The following is a 15,146-nucleotide window of genomic DNA, read 5'->3' as shown; positions in this document are numbered from 1 at the left end:
TTTACAAAATTTGTCTAGGGGCACTCCTGAGGCCAACCCTACCCAGCGAGCAAGAAGTAGTCTAGAAGACGTCTAAAAGACGTCATTCTTAGACGTCCAGAAGACCTCTTCACAGGAGCCAGAATGAAAGTTTTTTTGACGTCTTTTCTGGACGTTGTTTAGACGTAAATTAAAGACGTGCTAAAGACGTCATTCTTAGACATCCAAAAGACGTCTTTTCTGGACGTTGTTTAGACGTAAATTAAAGACGTGCTAAAGACGTAGTTGTTAGACATCCAGATGACGTCCTCACAGGAGCCAGAATGAAACTTTTTTTGACGTCTTTTCTGGACGTTGTATAGACGTAAATTAAAGACGTTCTACGGACGTAGTTGTTAGACATCCAGAAGACGTCCTCACAGGAGCCAGAATGAAAGTTTTTTTGACGTCTTTTCTGGACGTTGTTTAGACGTAAATTAAAGACGTTCTACGGACGTAGTTGTTAGACATCCAGAAGACGTCCTCACAGGAGCCAGAATGAAACTTTTTTTGACATCTTTTCTGGACGTTGTTTAGATGTCAAAAACGTGCTAAATATGTCATTTTTAGACTGCCAGAATAAAAGTTGTATTAGATGCGTTTTCTGTAGAAATGTCAAAGATGACTGTTAAGATTCTGTTAAGAAAGGCTTCTATTAACATGGAAATCCCATCTGGACATATTTGCAAGGATCAAAATAAAAAAAAAAAAATGTTTACTTCAAACAATGGCGTTGAGTGAGTTAGTTCTCACTGAGAAAAACCCAGTTACTCATTGTTAATGGTTGTCGTGTCATGAAACTGCAGACAGACCATAGACCTAAATTATTTGAAAGAATATGGATTATATTGATTATTCAATTGAATAATTTTTTAGTTTATATACTAGTCTTGCATTTTTGTATCTTATCAATATAATTGTAATAAACTGCTTACCATTTTTCTGTAAACAAACTGATCACTTCAAGAAATCAACTATTTAAATTTCAAAATATATTTTTATTAGTAGTATTTAGAAAAACTTAAAACCAGAACAGCAGTTTAAATTAAACCAACAACACACTAATACTTAAAACAAGAACAGCAAGTATAAATTAACACAATAACATAATAAAACTTAAAAGTCAGAACAGTAAAGTAAAATAAAAGTGCTATAAAATTTTGTAATATTAGCACAGTATATTTATTTATTTATAACCACCACCCCCTACTCTCCCAGGGGCATGTTTTAGGTGGTCCGATGCCGCCGACTTTATTTGGGCCTCTGTGGCAGCTGCGTCCCATTTCATGACAGCAGCTACAATCAAAGCAAAAAATCCTATGTAAAATAAATCAATTCAAACGCCACTGTTGTGGTTTAGCTTGCAGCATAGATACAGATTATGCTTAGATGAAAATTTGAGTAACAAATCAATTAAATGAAATAGATCACAAATTAAGTAAAATTACATCAAGCCTGATATTAAGCATTCCACACACTTTTTTTTTTTTAAATTACCATAATATAAAATCTTACCTTTTATTGCTGAAAACAATTTCTTGTCTTCGAGCCCAATTTTATCTTTTTTTCCCTTCCCTTTCAAATTAAACAGTGTCATTAGGTTGTTGGTGAAGAGCCTAATCCAATCCAAGACAAAAATAATATGCAATTATTCCACCACATGCAGAATTGTCTTCAAATTAAAACAGTGATTTTGCATTGGCATTATGCACAGCCACACTATTTTTACCTTCATCAAATCGCCTGAAAAGACACTATACAATATAACCATACAGATCTCTACATACATTACACCTCTTAGCTGAGAAGGACATAGGGCTTCATAAATTAGCCAGCGTTAGCCTTAGGCTGGCTACACAAATTGGCTGCGTCGCATGAGCCTGGCGTTTCTGTTGTGTGGCGGCTGCATTGCATTTTCTCTGTCTTTGCACACCAGAAACGCTGCGCTGCTAGCCTTGTCTGTACACACACGTTTTCAATTGATTTACTACAGTAGTACACTTCATGTTAAACAAGACAACTTTGGAAGTATTGACTTTTATTCAAGTAAAAAAGTATTGAATTTTTTTATTACATTTATATCTGCATTTATGTCAAAACCTAGAGACTTTCAAACAACATGTTATCGCGTGAAAAATGAGCGTCGGTTCTATTTCTAGTATGCATGCGTTTTCGGCGCGGCATTCTGGGATTGGAGCCAGGCAAAGCCACGGTGCCACTGCAAATTAGCCTTGGGAAGAAATTTCTTTTGGTGTAACATACATGTTCAAAAGTTGTTTTAGTCGTACAACAGAAAACTCAGATTGGACAGATAGTCTAGATAGCTGTATGGATTTACCCTGCAGAGATCTGAGGAGCAATTTACATAAATCGACAGAGTTTAAAGTTGTATTAATTTAATTATTAATTTTAAAGAAAGATAACAGAAATTTGGCCAAGAAGAGTGAAATCTGGTGGAATTTCCTCTCATGCCCTCTTTTGTCCGTGAGCCCATGTCTGTCTCTCCTTCTCCCTCTCTTAATCCTCCTGTTATTGTTGTTGGAAACCAGAAATAGGGCTTTTTTTTATTCAACGTAGGGAATAAAACAGGGAAGTAAACCGCTGCATTTTATTTTAATGACCATCCGTTTAAATAAAAGTGCATATGTCATCTCTAAGGTGGCTTTGACTTACAAATGTAGCCATTTTCATAAAATATATAATATACAGTTTATCTTTTAGCACTATTTAGCTAAAAAACACCAAGATATAAAAACTATCCATATTGCCAAACCCTAGTGCACAGTCCTACTCTTTACTTAAACCAACAACTAAACCAAACTACCAAATGAAAACAGATTGCGGATCTGTTAAGTTAATAAGTAAATAAATACCTGTCCATCACTTTGTGCGTGCAGTCCTTTACATCTTTCCCACCCACTCTTGCCAGCTGACAAACCTATAATTAAAAAAACACATTCAAATATATTAATGGTAAAAAATTGAGAACATTTGGGTCCAGTTGTTTGCTGCCCTGAAAACACAACATGTAAACCATACAAAAATCATATGTATAATCATGAAATAATTGAAATATTTTAACTCAAATATAACATTTTTTTCCAAAACATTTTATCAGCAGGTAAATACAAAAAGCTGAAAGAATTTGCTGGATCGATATTGAAATGTATCAATATATAAGATCTCTGCTTTATTACTCTCTTGCATATATTTTCTGGCATAAAATGCGACTGCAGGGTGTGTCTCCTTACAACAAAATTAGCGCGCATAATCTTTTGGAACTATATCACCCTGACTGACTTGCAGCTTGGCAAAACAAAAACTCCTGCTGTTCGGATGTTGCCATTTCTGATATATTAACATTTCAACATTTTAATTAAAAGAAATACACTACAGTTTGATCAGAAATACAAATTTTATTATGATAAGCAAAACTTAAGTTACCTAAGACATCACCTACCACTGCAGATGTGTAGTGTACTGAAGTGAAAAGTGGAAATAAGTAGGGATGCACGATATTGGATTTTGGCCGATATTCGATATGCCGATATTTTCAAACTGATTTTGTCCGATGCCGATATTGATATTTTTCCCCTGATGCCACATTTACATTTTTACATTTACATTTTTAAGTTCAGACTTTTAAGTTCAGACTTCAGTACTTATGAGTAAAATAAATAAAAATTTCAAATAAAAAAATGACATCTTTTACTTGAACGTCTACCAATCCTCCACCACACACCATAATCATATCGGCTGATATATATCGGCAGAAATAATCATATCGATTTTGTGCCGATACCGATGTTGTGCCGATAATATCGTGCATCCCTAGAAATAACACCTGTTTTCCGGTTAGAACGTTCTGTGTTCCGCATAGCCCCCTATTGGCATTAGTCAAGTCAAGTTAGTGCTGGGCGGTTTGACCAAAAATTTATATCACTTTTTTTTTTTTTTTATAATGATGACGGTTTTCCGGTTTATGACATTTTTTTATTTTATTTTCATGCATAGTCAAGTGTTCAATGCATTTTCTACTTGTTGAGAGAGGAATTACTGCAGTAAATTGACTTAGCATGGTCTATTTTACTGTCATTAGTGAATATTGTAGAATATTTCCACACTAGTAATAAAGGGTTTGCATGGCCCTGGAAAAATATGCTGTTGCTTACAAATAAGAGCCAGTCATGCTTCTAATGTAGTGAGGAATCAGAATGCAAAGACAATTGTAGTCAAAATTCAGAACTTTAACTTTTCAAATTTCACTTCTTCTATAAAAACCAGTACAAAAAATAGAACAACTTGCAATACAGGTACATTACACAGTATTCAAGTAAATATAAAAAGGAAATATAAAACAAGTGACTTAGTGAAGGACTTATTAATGCAAATTACAATTTGCATTAATATTACATACACTATCACACACACACTCTCTCTCTCTCTTTCAATAAGTGTTTATGTTGAGAGGAATGGATTCCAAATGGCTGTTCTCTATCATTTTACATTCAAAGCTCTGGTTTTTGTGTTTAGCGTGAAAGCTCACGTGATTGCCACCAACTCGGGATAACTATCACGAATACGTTTGTTAAGGATAATCAATAGAATTGTAAGCTCATTAGAGGTTGAAAAATTCTTACCAAGGTTTCAAATTTGTTTTTATCCAGAAGAGAAGCCTCCTCCCTCTCGAACTCTTCCAAGGTGTTAATCTTTATGATCTCAATGCTAGATTTAGGCATGCTCCTCTGGAGTTGTTTGACCTCATCAGTGAGAGTCACCAGCTTTGTCAGCACTATTTTTTGGAATTCTGGCAATAATGAGAAATTAAGAAAAAAAAAAATTACTCACTATAATCATGGTTCTCTGGTAACAGCAAGGCATTTCAGTAAAAGTGTGCTCTCTAGAAATCCCAGAAAAATGAATAACTATTCAATTTGTTACATAACACTATTTAACAGGTAAACTTTAACCCTGTATTTGACAAATCAGTTGTATTAAATAACAATTTTATTAAGAGATGGTTGTCATAAATGCCAAAGCATTAAGATGAAAACCTGAAGTCTGATTCACCAGTTACAAAGAGTATGTAATGTTAATACATAAGTAATTAGTCTGGGTGTTACATGAAAATATTCTTGTACTTACTCGCTTCTGACAGGGGGAATGTGGTTGGCACATCCCTATTATAACTGGACATTTCATGTGAAAGACCTAAGCAGGAAAGAAAAAAAGTGTGTGAAGCGATCAATATATTTAGAACACTTGTACAATGTGCCTCATTGAGTGATACAACCAATGACATTCACCATCTATGCAGACTGATCTCATGAAATAGCGTATGTATGACACGCCAATTCGTATTTCCATTTGTGGCGTGCTATTAACACGCATAATCACTTTTTTGCGTGTTTATCAACGCCGTTTGTTGTCCATTGACTTAACGTTAAATGACTATAAATATATATGACCTACCCCAACCCCGTCCCTAAACCTAACCGTCACTGGGGTTAAGAACATTTATTAATCTTTTCATACCATCTTAGGGAAAAAAAATATCACTCCCCAGATATAGATATTCATTTTGTTCCGTTTCACGCTGAACTTTAATGGCTTTGACATACACGCGGACTCACTGTGACATTTAACGGCGTAGACTGACATGCGGAATAACATCTTACCACGCGGATAGCTCAAAATGCGTATAGATAACACGCCACTTGGCATGAAAGTGGCGTGTATGTTTATGCAAAGTCATGATGTCATGTTGATCTATGGACCTACCTTCCACAGCCTGGGACCTGTGTACACCTGAGAAACCCAAACTACCAACATTAGTTATCCAGTATGAATAGTATTATTCATGCTAATTTGATATTCAATAAGACAAGCCAAATGTAACTGGCAATACTCACGACTGCTTGAATTGTCCCAGCCCACAGACCTGGATGAACCTGTGCAACCCAAATGTAGCCATTATCAATAGTGCTAATTACCTATGCTAATTTAATATTCAATAAAACACTACTGTGCCTGGCTATACTTACAACTAATTGAACTGTCCCGGCCCACAGACCTGGACCTGGACCTGGACGAATCTGTGGAACCCAAAACTGAAACATCAGTTTGTCATGACCAATTAGTAACCTGCATGCTGATTTGAAAATTTAAAAATGAAAAGTTTAACTCACCACTAGTTGACCTGTCGCGGTCCAAAGACCTGGGTGTGCCTAAGCAATGCAGAGCAGAAACATCAGTCATTCATTATCATTAGTCCTAGTGACCTGCCTGCAATATTCAGCAATGAAAGGCTATACTCACGACTAGTTGTCCTGTCACGGCCCGCAGACCTGGCTGTACCTAAGCAATGCAGAACAGAAACATCAGTCAGTCATTATCAAGTGTTAGTTACCGGCTGCCTGCTGATTTGATAATCTGGAAATTAAAAGTTAAACTCACGACTAGTTGTCCTGTCACGGCCTGCAGACCTGGGTGAACCTAAGCAATGCAGAGCAGAAACATCAGTCAGTCATGATCAACAGTCCAAGTGACCAGCCTGCAATATTCAACAATGAAAGGCTATACTCACGACTAGTTGACCTGTCACGGCCCGCAGACCTGGGTGAACCTAAGCAATGCAGAACAGAAACATCAGTCAGTCATGATCAACATTGTTAGTTACCTGCATACTAATTTGATAATCTAAAAATGAAAAGTTAAACTCACGACTAGTCGACCTGTCACGGCCTGCAGACCTGGCTGTACCTAAGCAATGCAGAGCAGAAACAAACATTAGTGATTCTTTATCAACAGTCCAAATGACCAGCCTGCAATATTCAGCAATGAAACGTTATACTCACGACCAGTTGACCTGTCACGGCCCGCAGACCTGGGTGAACCTAAACAAACCAAATCGAAAATGTCAGTCAGTCATGATAGGAAGAAGTAGATGATAGAAGTAGTAGGGCAGCACAATTAATCACATTTTAATTAAAATGGCAAAATTTGTTAAAGGCAAAATATGTGTCATACATTCTAAAATAAAGGTATTGTGGTTCTGCAGAGACATCCTTGCCTACAAATAGTATCCTACAGTCTAAAAAAAAATCTTTGTTTGGTACAGATCCTCTCAAAAAAGAAATATTTTTAATATTTAATTTTATATATATATATATTTTACAATGAGCATAATGATACAAAAATGATCATTCCCTCAAATATCATAAATCATATCACAGTTGCAATATCAGTAAAATTAATTGCAATTAGATATTTTCCTAATATCGTGTGATCACAGTAGTGATTACTTGCATGTTGATTTGGTATTCTAAAAATAAAAATTAAACTTTGGAACGAATTGTTAAATTAAAATATAATTTGAATAGTAAAAAAAAATATTATTTGATTACTAAAATCACAAAATGCTCGATATTTGATGAACAATTGGCTTTATGCACAGACACTACTTCCTGAACTTCAGCCTGCTCCTTTGTTTCCTGTTTGCCATTATTGGACAAACTGATGAATCCAGGTGTGCTTGGCCTATGTAGTCACAGCAACACTAATCAGACACACCTGGATTAATCAGTTTGTCCTATAATGTCAGACAGGAAACAAAAGAGCTGGCTGAAGCTCAGGAAGTAGTTCAACTGTGCATAAAACCAATTCAAGTAAATTCAAGTTAGCGAGAGTGCGAAACATAAGGCAATGTGAGGTTTTTAGTTTACTGAGCTAATGTTATGTATCATGTAATGTTAGTGACAGGCTGCGGCTGGGATTCGGAAGGATGGGTAATAGATTTAACATTAAGTTTAAAATTGTCATCCACCAAGCCAAAATGCTTATGTTATCATTATCATTAGACAGCCAATTATGTTTGTTTCAAATTATTCTAATGTTTCATTACAGTGTTGATAATGCATAATAGTGAAGTACAGGCTTCATTTGAGCATTAAATATTTGAATATTAAAAGAAAAATGAAATTTGAATAGTATTAAATGGGAAGATTGACAGCTCTACTCACCACTATTTGATCTGTCGACGCCCACTGACAACAAAGACAGATAGTTTAATACAAATACTTAACTTAAAATTTGAATCTGGTTAAAATGCGCATGGTCATCTTAGTAACAACTCACCATTCTTTAACTTGATTGGTGGGGTGGGAAATACTGGAATTATTGGACTGGAATCTTAGTAAATAAGGGGTATAGCAAAATTAACAGACAGTTTACTTGATTTTGTACTGAGCACAGGCAACTTTTCAATACACATTAAATGAATGCCAAAATAAACATTTCTGTACCTCCTTTCCGCTTTTCTTTATCATCCTCCTCAGCAGTCGCCTCAGACAGGTCAGATCCTTTTAATATTAAAACACGTTGCAATTGTAACATGAGTTTGTGTGTTTTCTCTATTCAAATGAATAGAAATAAATAGAATAGAATAGAAACAAATGATGGGGACATACCTTCAACAAAATCGTCAAACTGTTTTGTTTTTTTCATCCTTTTTTTGACTACAACCTCTTCGTCTTCATCTTCTTCACATAGTTCAGCATGGCTGGTTTGATCGTAGTCTTCACACTCATGGAAACTTTCTGCAAAGACAGCAAGCATGTCATCAAAGCTTATATCAATGTATAGTCCACATAACTTCTCCAATTTGTTTTACCATTGTATCAAAATATAAGAGGTTACCTGAGGTAATTTTTACTTTCAACAATGGGAAAGTTTCCCAGTCCTCCTTAGGAGCCACATGGTTGTCAAAACAATATTTTGCCCTCGTCTTTGGCCATCGAAGGGTTTTCTCAGCTACATTAACCCAGGCATCAGGGATGGTCCCCTCCATTTCCTTCCCATTTTCATTCCAAACGGCCCTGACGAAAAGCATAACCTGCAACAAAAATGAATATAATAAATAAATGAACTATTATATATATCAAGTCATGTCACGTTTATTTATATAGCGCTTTTCACAATAAAGATTGCCACAAAGCAGCTTCACAGTATGAGTATATATATGTATATATATATTTACTCACTGCTCTTGACTAAAGAACTTTTGAAGCTTTAATAAGGATAAGTCTATATTTATTTATATTTTACGCAGTGCAGGTTGTTTGATAATTAAATTTCGGTATATGTCCAAGGCCTACCAGTTAGACAGTAAGGGCACAGGTAAATATGACATCTTTACTGTTGTACTATTGAGACAAATAACAAGTTTGCAGTATTGCTAAGATGTCAATATTTAGTTTAATTATATTTTATTTTAGAAAGCACAGTGCATTTAGTTTTTGCTTGTTTCGAGATTTGAGTTGAGCAATACACATTTCATGCAAATCATGCACCCATTTACATACCCAGTATATACTCAACGTACTTAATGTCTTGCCAATCTTCATCATGAATGTTCAATGCCATGCAGCAGAGGAATCATGACAGAGCCATTGTTGAAAGGAAGGCAGGCTACTTTTCGACCAAGGTCTTTTTCCTTGACTTCTTTTCTTCTAAGTCTACGGCCATTCCCTATGTAAGCAATGTTCAAGAGGTTTGACGGACATGGTTTGTCAAACAGGTCGACAGTGTGTCTCTGTTTTACCACATCGCAAACAACTGTACCATCTCCCCTCCTCTCTTGAACAAAAGCAAAGCTCTCATCTTCCAGAAGGAAACAGCTGTCTCTTCTTTTTGATGAAATGTACATTTGGGGCTTTGCTTTAGGCTGTGCAGTGGAATTCCCCTGGGCATGTTCAATTTCGACCAGGCGTTTGGACACCTGCGCTAATGGATTTTGGCCAGTCCTGACCAATCTTTTGATCTGCTGCAAATAGTTCTCATATGGAAAGCAACATATGTCATTTAAAGAGCACCTGAAATGAGAGACATCTTCATGGATGTGTAACAGGGCATGCACATTGTACACCGTAAATGTTTTTCCATAGAGTGCAGGGCAGCTAGACACAAAGTGCCTCATCAGATCAGCAGAAAAATCCAAATAGGCAGCTCTTTTCCTCTCATCTGAGTCCAGCATGATGGATACTGCCACGGTTAATGTCACAAAATGAGCATACAGCTGTGAGGAGACTGTATTTTTTAGTACTATGGGTCCCGTGTACAGAAGAAACTGACGGAACTCTGTGGCTTTCCACCTGTCCAACTCCTGAAGGCCACGGGGCTGTCGTGCAAACTCACTGGGCATCTGGCCTCGTAGCAGGTTTAGTTTTTGTGAGATTTCATTTTTCTGTCTCAGAGAAAGCCTACACAGTTTTGGGCCTCGAGTCAGATACACCAACAGCCGCCTAACAACTCCCAAGCAAACCGTATGCATATAATCCAAAACAAAGGCACTGACACAGGGAATCCTAGCAGCTATTAAAGGGCTAGATCCATTTTGATGGCAGGAATACTCTAACTGACTAAATCCTTCATCTGTGCGCAAGGTTGATGTCAGCTGATTGAAGACAACTCTTCTTTCAACATACTGACCTTTCACTTGGCACCTCTCACAGCTGTCATATGCAGTATGACCTTTAATGCATTTTAAATATGCTCTTGCGGGTGCATCACAGATAAAGGTACGAACATTTACGGCATACTTTTTCTCACGAAACACCAGGCCATTCTGTTGGAGATTTTTGAACTCCTCCAAAAAGTCATGAAGATACGCATCAAGGGGCTCAGGTTTGCTTTCCCCGCAGTACAATGCCACAATAAATGGACTGAAATTGCTAAATGTAACCAGTATTGGCCAGAACTGGACTTTACTACTTTTGAAGATTGGTAGTCCATCAATGTTGACATCCAAACTGACAGTACTGTGTTGTTGTCTAAAAGCATCATTTTGAGACAGTACACGGGAAATGCCCCCCTCCAAGCCATAGTAAATATACTGTCCATTACATTTTGAATGGCTGTCAATGACTTGAGGAGTGTCTAGTAATGTGCGTGCATCTTTAGGGAGTACATGTCCATGATCCCTTAGAATCTGCAACAATTCATTTAGGGACCTATTAGTAATTTGATGTCTTGTACTCCACTCTCGCAAGTCATTGCCGATGTTTCTAACTTGGACCTCTGGTTCAGGGTTCAAAATCTCCACATCTGATTCACATATTCCGATGTCAGTGTCAAAGTCTGAACCATCAGTGGTCACACTGATGCTGTGGTCATCAGTATTGCTTCCACCATCATCATTGGTTGTTTCCTCTCTGTCATTTGTGGTTACTGCGTCATCAATTGTCACCGCAGTGTCTTCGTCAGAGTGGAGAAGTTCATTGATGTCTGCTCTACGTTTCCTCCACATTCTTAAATAAGCCATCTTTAACCCTTAAGTTGAAACTGTCAAAACAAAATTCAGTAAAATTAAATATTTTGAGTGTGCACACACACACACTAGAGATGTGCAGATGTGCGGAGATTGTCCGTTTTTTATATGCAGATTCCGGATCACGTGTTCAGTTACAAATAAGTTAGATAGTATAATGTATATTTGGATTACGGGCTCTCTTTGGCGTTTTTACAGACACTTATTTGGGTTTATTTCGCGCTAGATTGCCTTATATTTAACAAATGAACGAAATCAATGCTCTGCTAGTTAACTGGAGATGTTTTATTTATTTGTATTGGTACATTCGTGCTGCAGGATGTTTCAAAAGTGGCATTAACAACCTTGGCAAAAAGTTGTTTCAAAAAGCAAATTATGCCTATGCATAAAATTCTAGTCTAAGAATAGCATAGCAAACTGTGCTTAAAAAATTGAGGGGTAGAACGGTACACAGAAATCGCGGTTCGGTTCATACCTCAGTTCGGTACGATTTCAGTGAGTGTGTTAAAACCCACGTATTGTAACTTAAAAGCATTGCAGTCTACTATTCCTGACAAACTTTCATGGTTGCAGTTAGTGTTACTACAGTAAATCCATGGTGAATGTTGCTGGACACTGGATAGTTCATTCATGGCACAATGTTTCTTCCTGGTTTCGACTTCAGCGCTGTTTGATCAGTTAATAACGAAGAAATTTGAATGTTTCTAACTAGATTTCACAACGATGGCATTACTTCTGTGGCAAATTTGATATATATATTGTATATATGGTACTTTATATAGAAAGTCCATGGCAAGATGTGTTTTTAAAAATTAAATCATTAAAACCTAATAGTCTCTAATGATATGCTACTAGTGCTTATTTTTAAGAACACTATATCTATTCAATTAAGTGCTAGTACTTATTCATTAGCTACTATTACTGATTCATTAGATACTAGTTATTATTTATTACATAGTTACGTTTTTGATACAGCCAAAAGAAAGAAATGCCCAAGAAATTTCTGATTCTTTTCAAAATTGAAAAATGATTCTTTAAATTATTTTTTTTAAATAAAACTAACATCATAAAAAAAAAAAAAAATACTGTTGAAAGAGCCACATATGGACATATTTTGGATTAGGCTAATGTCATGTTGCCCTAAGGGGCCGTCACACAGCGCGTTTTTGCGTGTATAAATTCATAATTTCAAAAAATGTAGGCTCACGACAATCACGCTCATAATAGAAGCGACGCGGCACGCTCGTTTTCCCAAGCGCCTCTGTAGCATATCAACGACAGACACCATGGGAGAGCATGCGCTTATGGAAAGGAGAAAGCGGTGTGAACTGCGTTGCATGATGGCGAAGAGGTACCAGCAAATAGTTAATTGATTTCAATATTAGTTTAATACAAACACTTGATTGTTCGTGTTTGTACTTGTATACTTTATTCATTGTGCATTAAATAATGTTAACAGATTAAATTTATTAATTTTAACAATGTAGAATCTTTTTTATTTACCCCAAGGAGAATAATTGCTACAGTAGGCTATATAACTATTTTTTATTGTTATTTTATTATATCTAATGTTATTTAACAAATGGAATCTTATTGTAAAGTGTTTTTACTACAGTTTCCATCTTTGTAACCGTGATATATACTTTAATATATGTACATTTAAATTAAGCTTTGGTACCGAAATTGGTACAGAAAATCGTGGATTATTACTGGTATCGGTACATAACTGGTATCCGTGACAACACTATAGTAGTTTAATGTACTACTGACACTAAAACTCTGAAAAAAAATTTTTTTCTTAAAGTAATTTTTATTTTGGGTGAACTATCCATTATACATATTGTCATTATCCACAATATGTATTATTGCATTTTTGTATTATTGTTACACTTTATATTATATTATTACTTTATATTATTTATATTATTACATCCCTAGAAATAACCGTTCGGTACGAGGCTTTCGGTTCGGTATGCATTTTCAAATTTTTTTGGTTTAATATGAATACTTGTACCGTTACATCCCTAGTACTTATTTATTAGTTACTAGTACTTATTATTAGATACTAGTACTTATTCATTAGATAGTAGTACTTATTTTGATGGTGACTAGTAACTACTATTTTGTTACTATTGAACACTACAGTGGCTGTTCTGACTAGTCATTATAAAGAATAAGCACTAGCTGACGTTAATGAATAAGTAATGTTACTAGTAATTAATGGAATAGATAGTATCTAAAAAAATATGTAATGTTATTGACCCATTTTCAGTTTTTATAAACATGGGGACTTTTTTTTGGGCGGAGCCCACTGTCCAGAGCCCCAATTATTTTTGTTTGCAAAAGTTCATTTTAACGGATGGACATGTACATGCTCAATGGATAGACATTCTGACAGGATTAAGGTTAACGTTGGTAAATCACTGGTAAATCAAAAGGTTTAGAGAAAAAAAAATGAATTACTTAGGCTAGTTGATCCAACTGAGACTAACAAAAAAAAAATCGGTAACACTTGATAGTCCACTTTAGACAGTCTACTAACTATAAGTAACTTTGCAACTACATGTCAACTAACTGTCATTAGAATATTAGTAAGCTGTCTGCTTAATATCTACTAACACGTTATTTTGTTGGTCCCCCAACAGACATTCTACTGACTATAATTAACTTGCCAACTACAAGTCAACTAATTCTCCTAAATCGATTCCTAACACCTAACTATAACCTAACAGTCTACTGACTGTCTACTACAGCTTACTAATACTCTAATGAGAGTTAGTTAACATGTAGCTGCTAGTTGAAAAGTTACTTAAAGTTAGTAGACTGTCTAAAGTGGACTATCAAAATAAAGTGTAACCAAAAAAACTTTTAGATATTTTGAAAACTACTCCCTATTATAACAATGTTACTTACAAAGTCCTTGATGGGACGTCGACTCAAGTGCAACACCGTCAAACTGCGACAGCCTTCCTTGGCAACTAAGCTAGCTAGCTTAAGTAGCTAGCACGTCCTTTTAGAGGGAAAAAAAACATTTGAATTACTTAGCTGAACCAACTTGGACTAAAGAAAAAAAACTTTGATAACATTTCGAGAAACACTCACTATTAGTATTACCATATTATAACAATGTTACTTACAAATTCCTTGATGGAGACGTCGACTCAAGTGCAACACCGTGAGACAGCGACACGAGACGGAGACTACTAACGTTAAGCGATCTTAAGTAACGTTAGGCGTCCAGGGGGAAAAACACATTTGAATTACTTAGCTGAACCAACTGGTACTAACGAAATAAAAACATTATAATAACATTTCGGGAATCACTCACAATTAGTATTATCAATATTATAACATACTTACAAAGTTCTTGATGGGGACGTCAAGTGTAACACAAGCCAGCAAAAAGCCTTGGTGCAGAATGCGGCGGAGGCGGAGCATGCTGCAGTCATATATCAGTCATAATGCGGCGGAGGCGGAGCATGCTGCAGTCATATATCCGTCCGCCACAGAACTGAGAAACTTGTATTCCGAGCATGTTTGATCATTATATAGATAGATCATGTTATAAAAGTAAAAAAAAAAAATCAAGTAATTGTATCACAGTTTGAAAAAAATCACAGTTTGTATTTTTTATTATCACTATAAAGGTAGAACTATTTTTCACAGGGGATCGAGGGAATCTTCTTGAAACCGGAAGGTGTACCCAGTAAAACCGCCTTTTCCACCACACTTTTAAGAACAAAAACGAAAGGGGAAAAAAACACTCATATCCGAAAAACATGCTTATCACTTTTTAAAAAAT

At 35.9% G+C, this 15,146-nt stretch overlaps 2 protein-coding genes and 1 long non-coding RNA gene across 13 annotated transcripts in view; all 3 read right to left on the bottom strand.

Annotated features, from left to right (window-relative positions):
* The window catches only part of LOC116049941 (uncharacterized threonine-rich GPI-anchored glycoprotein PJ4664.02-like), a 243,525-nt gene that overhangs the window by 112,552 nt on the left and 115,827 nt on the right, over positions 1-15,146 (bottom strand). The window lies entirely within an intron of this gene.
* On the bottom strand, positions 1,052-9,865 carry LOC116049943. Of its 11 annotated transcripts, none has more exons than XM_031299990.2 (19): positions 9,401-9,863; positions 8,716-8,911; positions 8,487-8,615; positions 8,322-8,378; positions 8,155-8,208; positions 8,040-8,063; positions 6,876-6,914; positions 6,605-6,643; positions 6,475-6,513; positions 6,337-6,375; positions 6,207-6,245; positions 6,063-6,128; positions 5,931-5,969; positions 5,800-5,826; positions 5,164-5,229; positions 4,659-4,825; positions 2,892-2,956; positions 1,534-1,634; positions 1,052-1,314 (listed from the first exon to the last, which is right to left on the bottom strand). In XM_031299990.2, exons 2-19 carry the CDS (start codon positions 8,906-8,908, stop codon positions 1,205-1,207), a joined length of 1,293 nt encoding a protein of 430 aa, XP_031155850.1. In that variant the 5' UTR covers positions 8,909-8,911; positions 9,401-9,863; the 3' UTR covers positions 1,052-1,204. The 11 variants fall into 11 exon arrangements, with proteins under 11 accessions (XP_031155850.1, XP_031155851.1, XP_031155852.1 ...); XM_031299991.2 differs by having other exon boundaries at positions 6,063-6,113; positions 9,401-9,862; XM_031299992.2 differs by lacking the exon at positions 6,337-6,375 and having other exon boundaries at positions 9,401-9,865.
* Positions 14,263-14,751, bottom strand: LOC116049945. Its single transcript, XR_004104947.1, has 3 exons — positions 14,705-14,751; positions 14,482-14,562; positions 14,263-14,354 (listed from the first exon to the last, which is right to left on the bottom strand). It is a non-coding gene; the product is annotated as an uncharacterized LOC116049945 (long non-coding RNA).

Source organism: Sander lucioperca, chromosome 9, assembly GCF_008315115.2.
Source record: "Sander lucioperca isolate FBNREF2018 chromosome 9, SLUC_FBN_1.2, whole genome shotgun sequence".
In the NCBI taxonomy this organism is placed as follows: domain Eukaryota; kingdom Metazoa; phylum Chordata; class Actinopteri; order Perciformes; family Percidae; genus Sander; species Sander lucioperca.
Note: the sequence above shows the minus strand (reverse complement) of the source record. Positions and strands in the feature narration are given on the sequence as shown.

Bases quoted from the DNA above. Each gene is read 5' to 3' on its own strand.
- LOC116049943 (XM_031299990.2), bottom strand. From the start codon at position 8,908: ATGCTTTTCGTCAGGGCCGTTTGGAATGAAAATGGGAAGGAAATGGAG. The intron at 8,209-8,321 runs GTACAGAAATGT...TTATTTACTAAG, and splicing joins TAAAGAAAAGCGGAAAGGAG to ATTCCAGTCCAATAATTCCA. The intron at 8,064-8,154 runs GTGAGTTGTTAC...CTTTGTTGTCAG, and splicing joins ACCAATCAAGTTAAAGAATG to TGGGCGTCGACAGATCAAAT.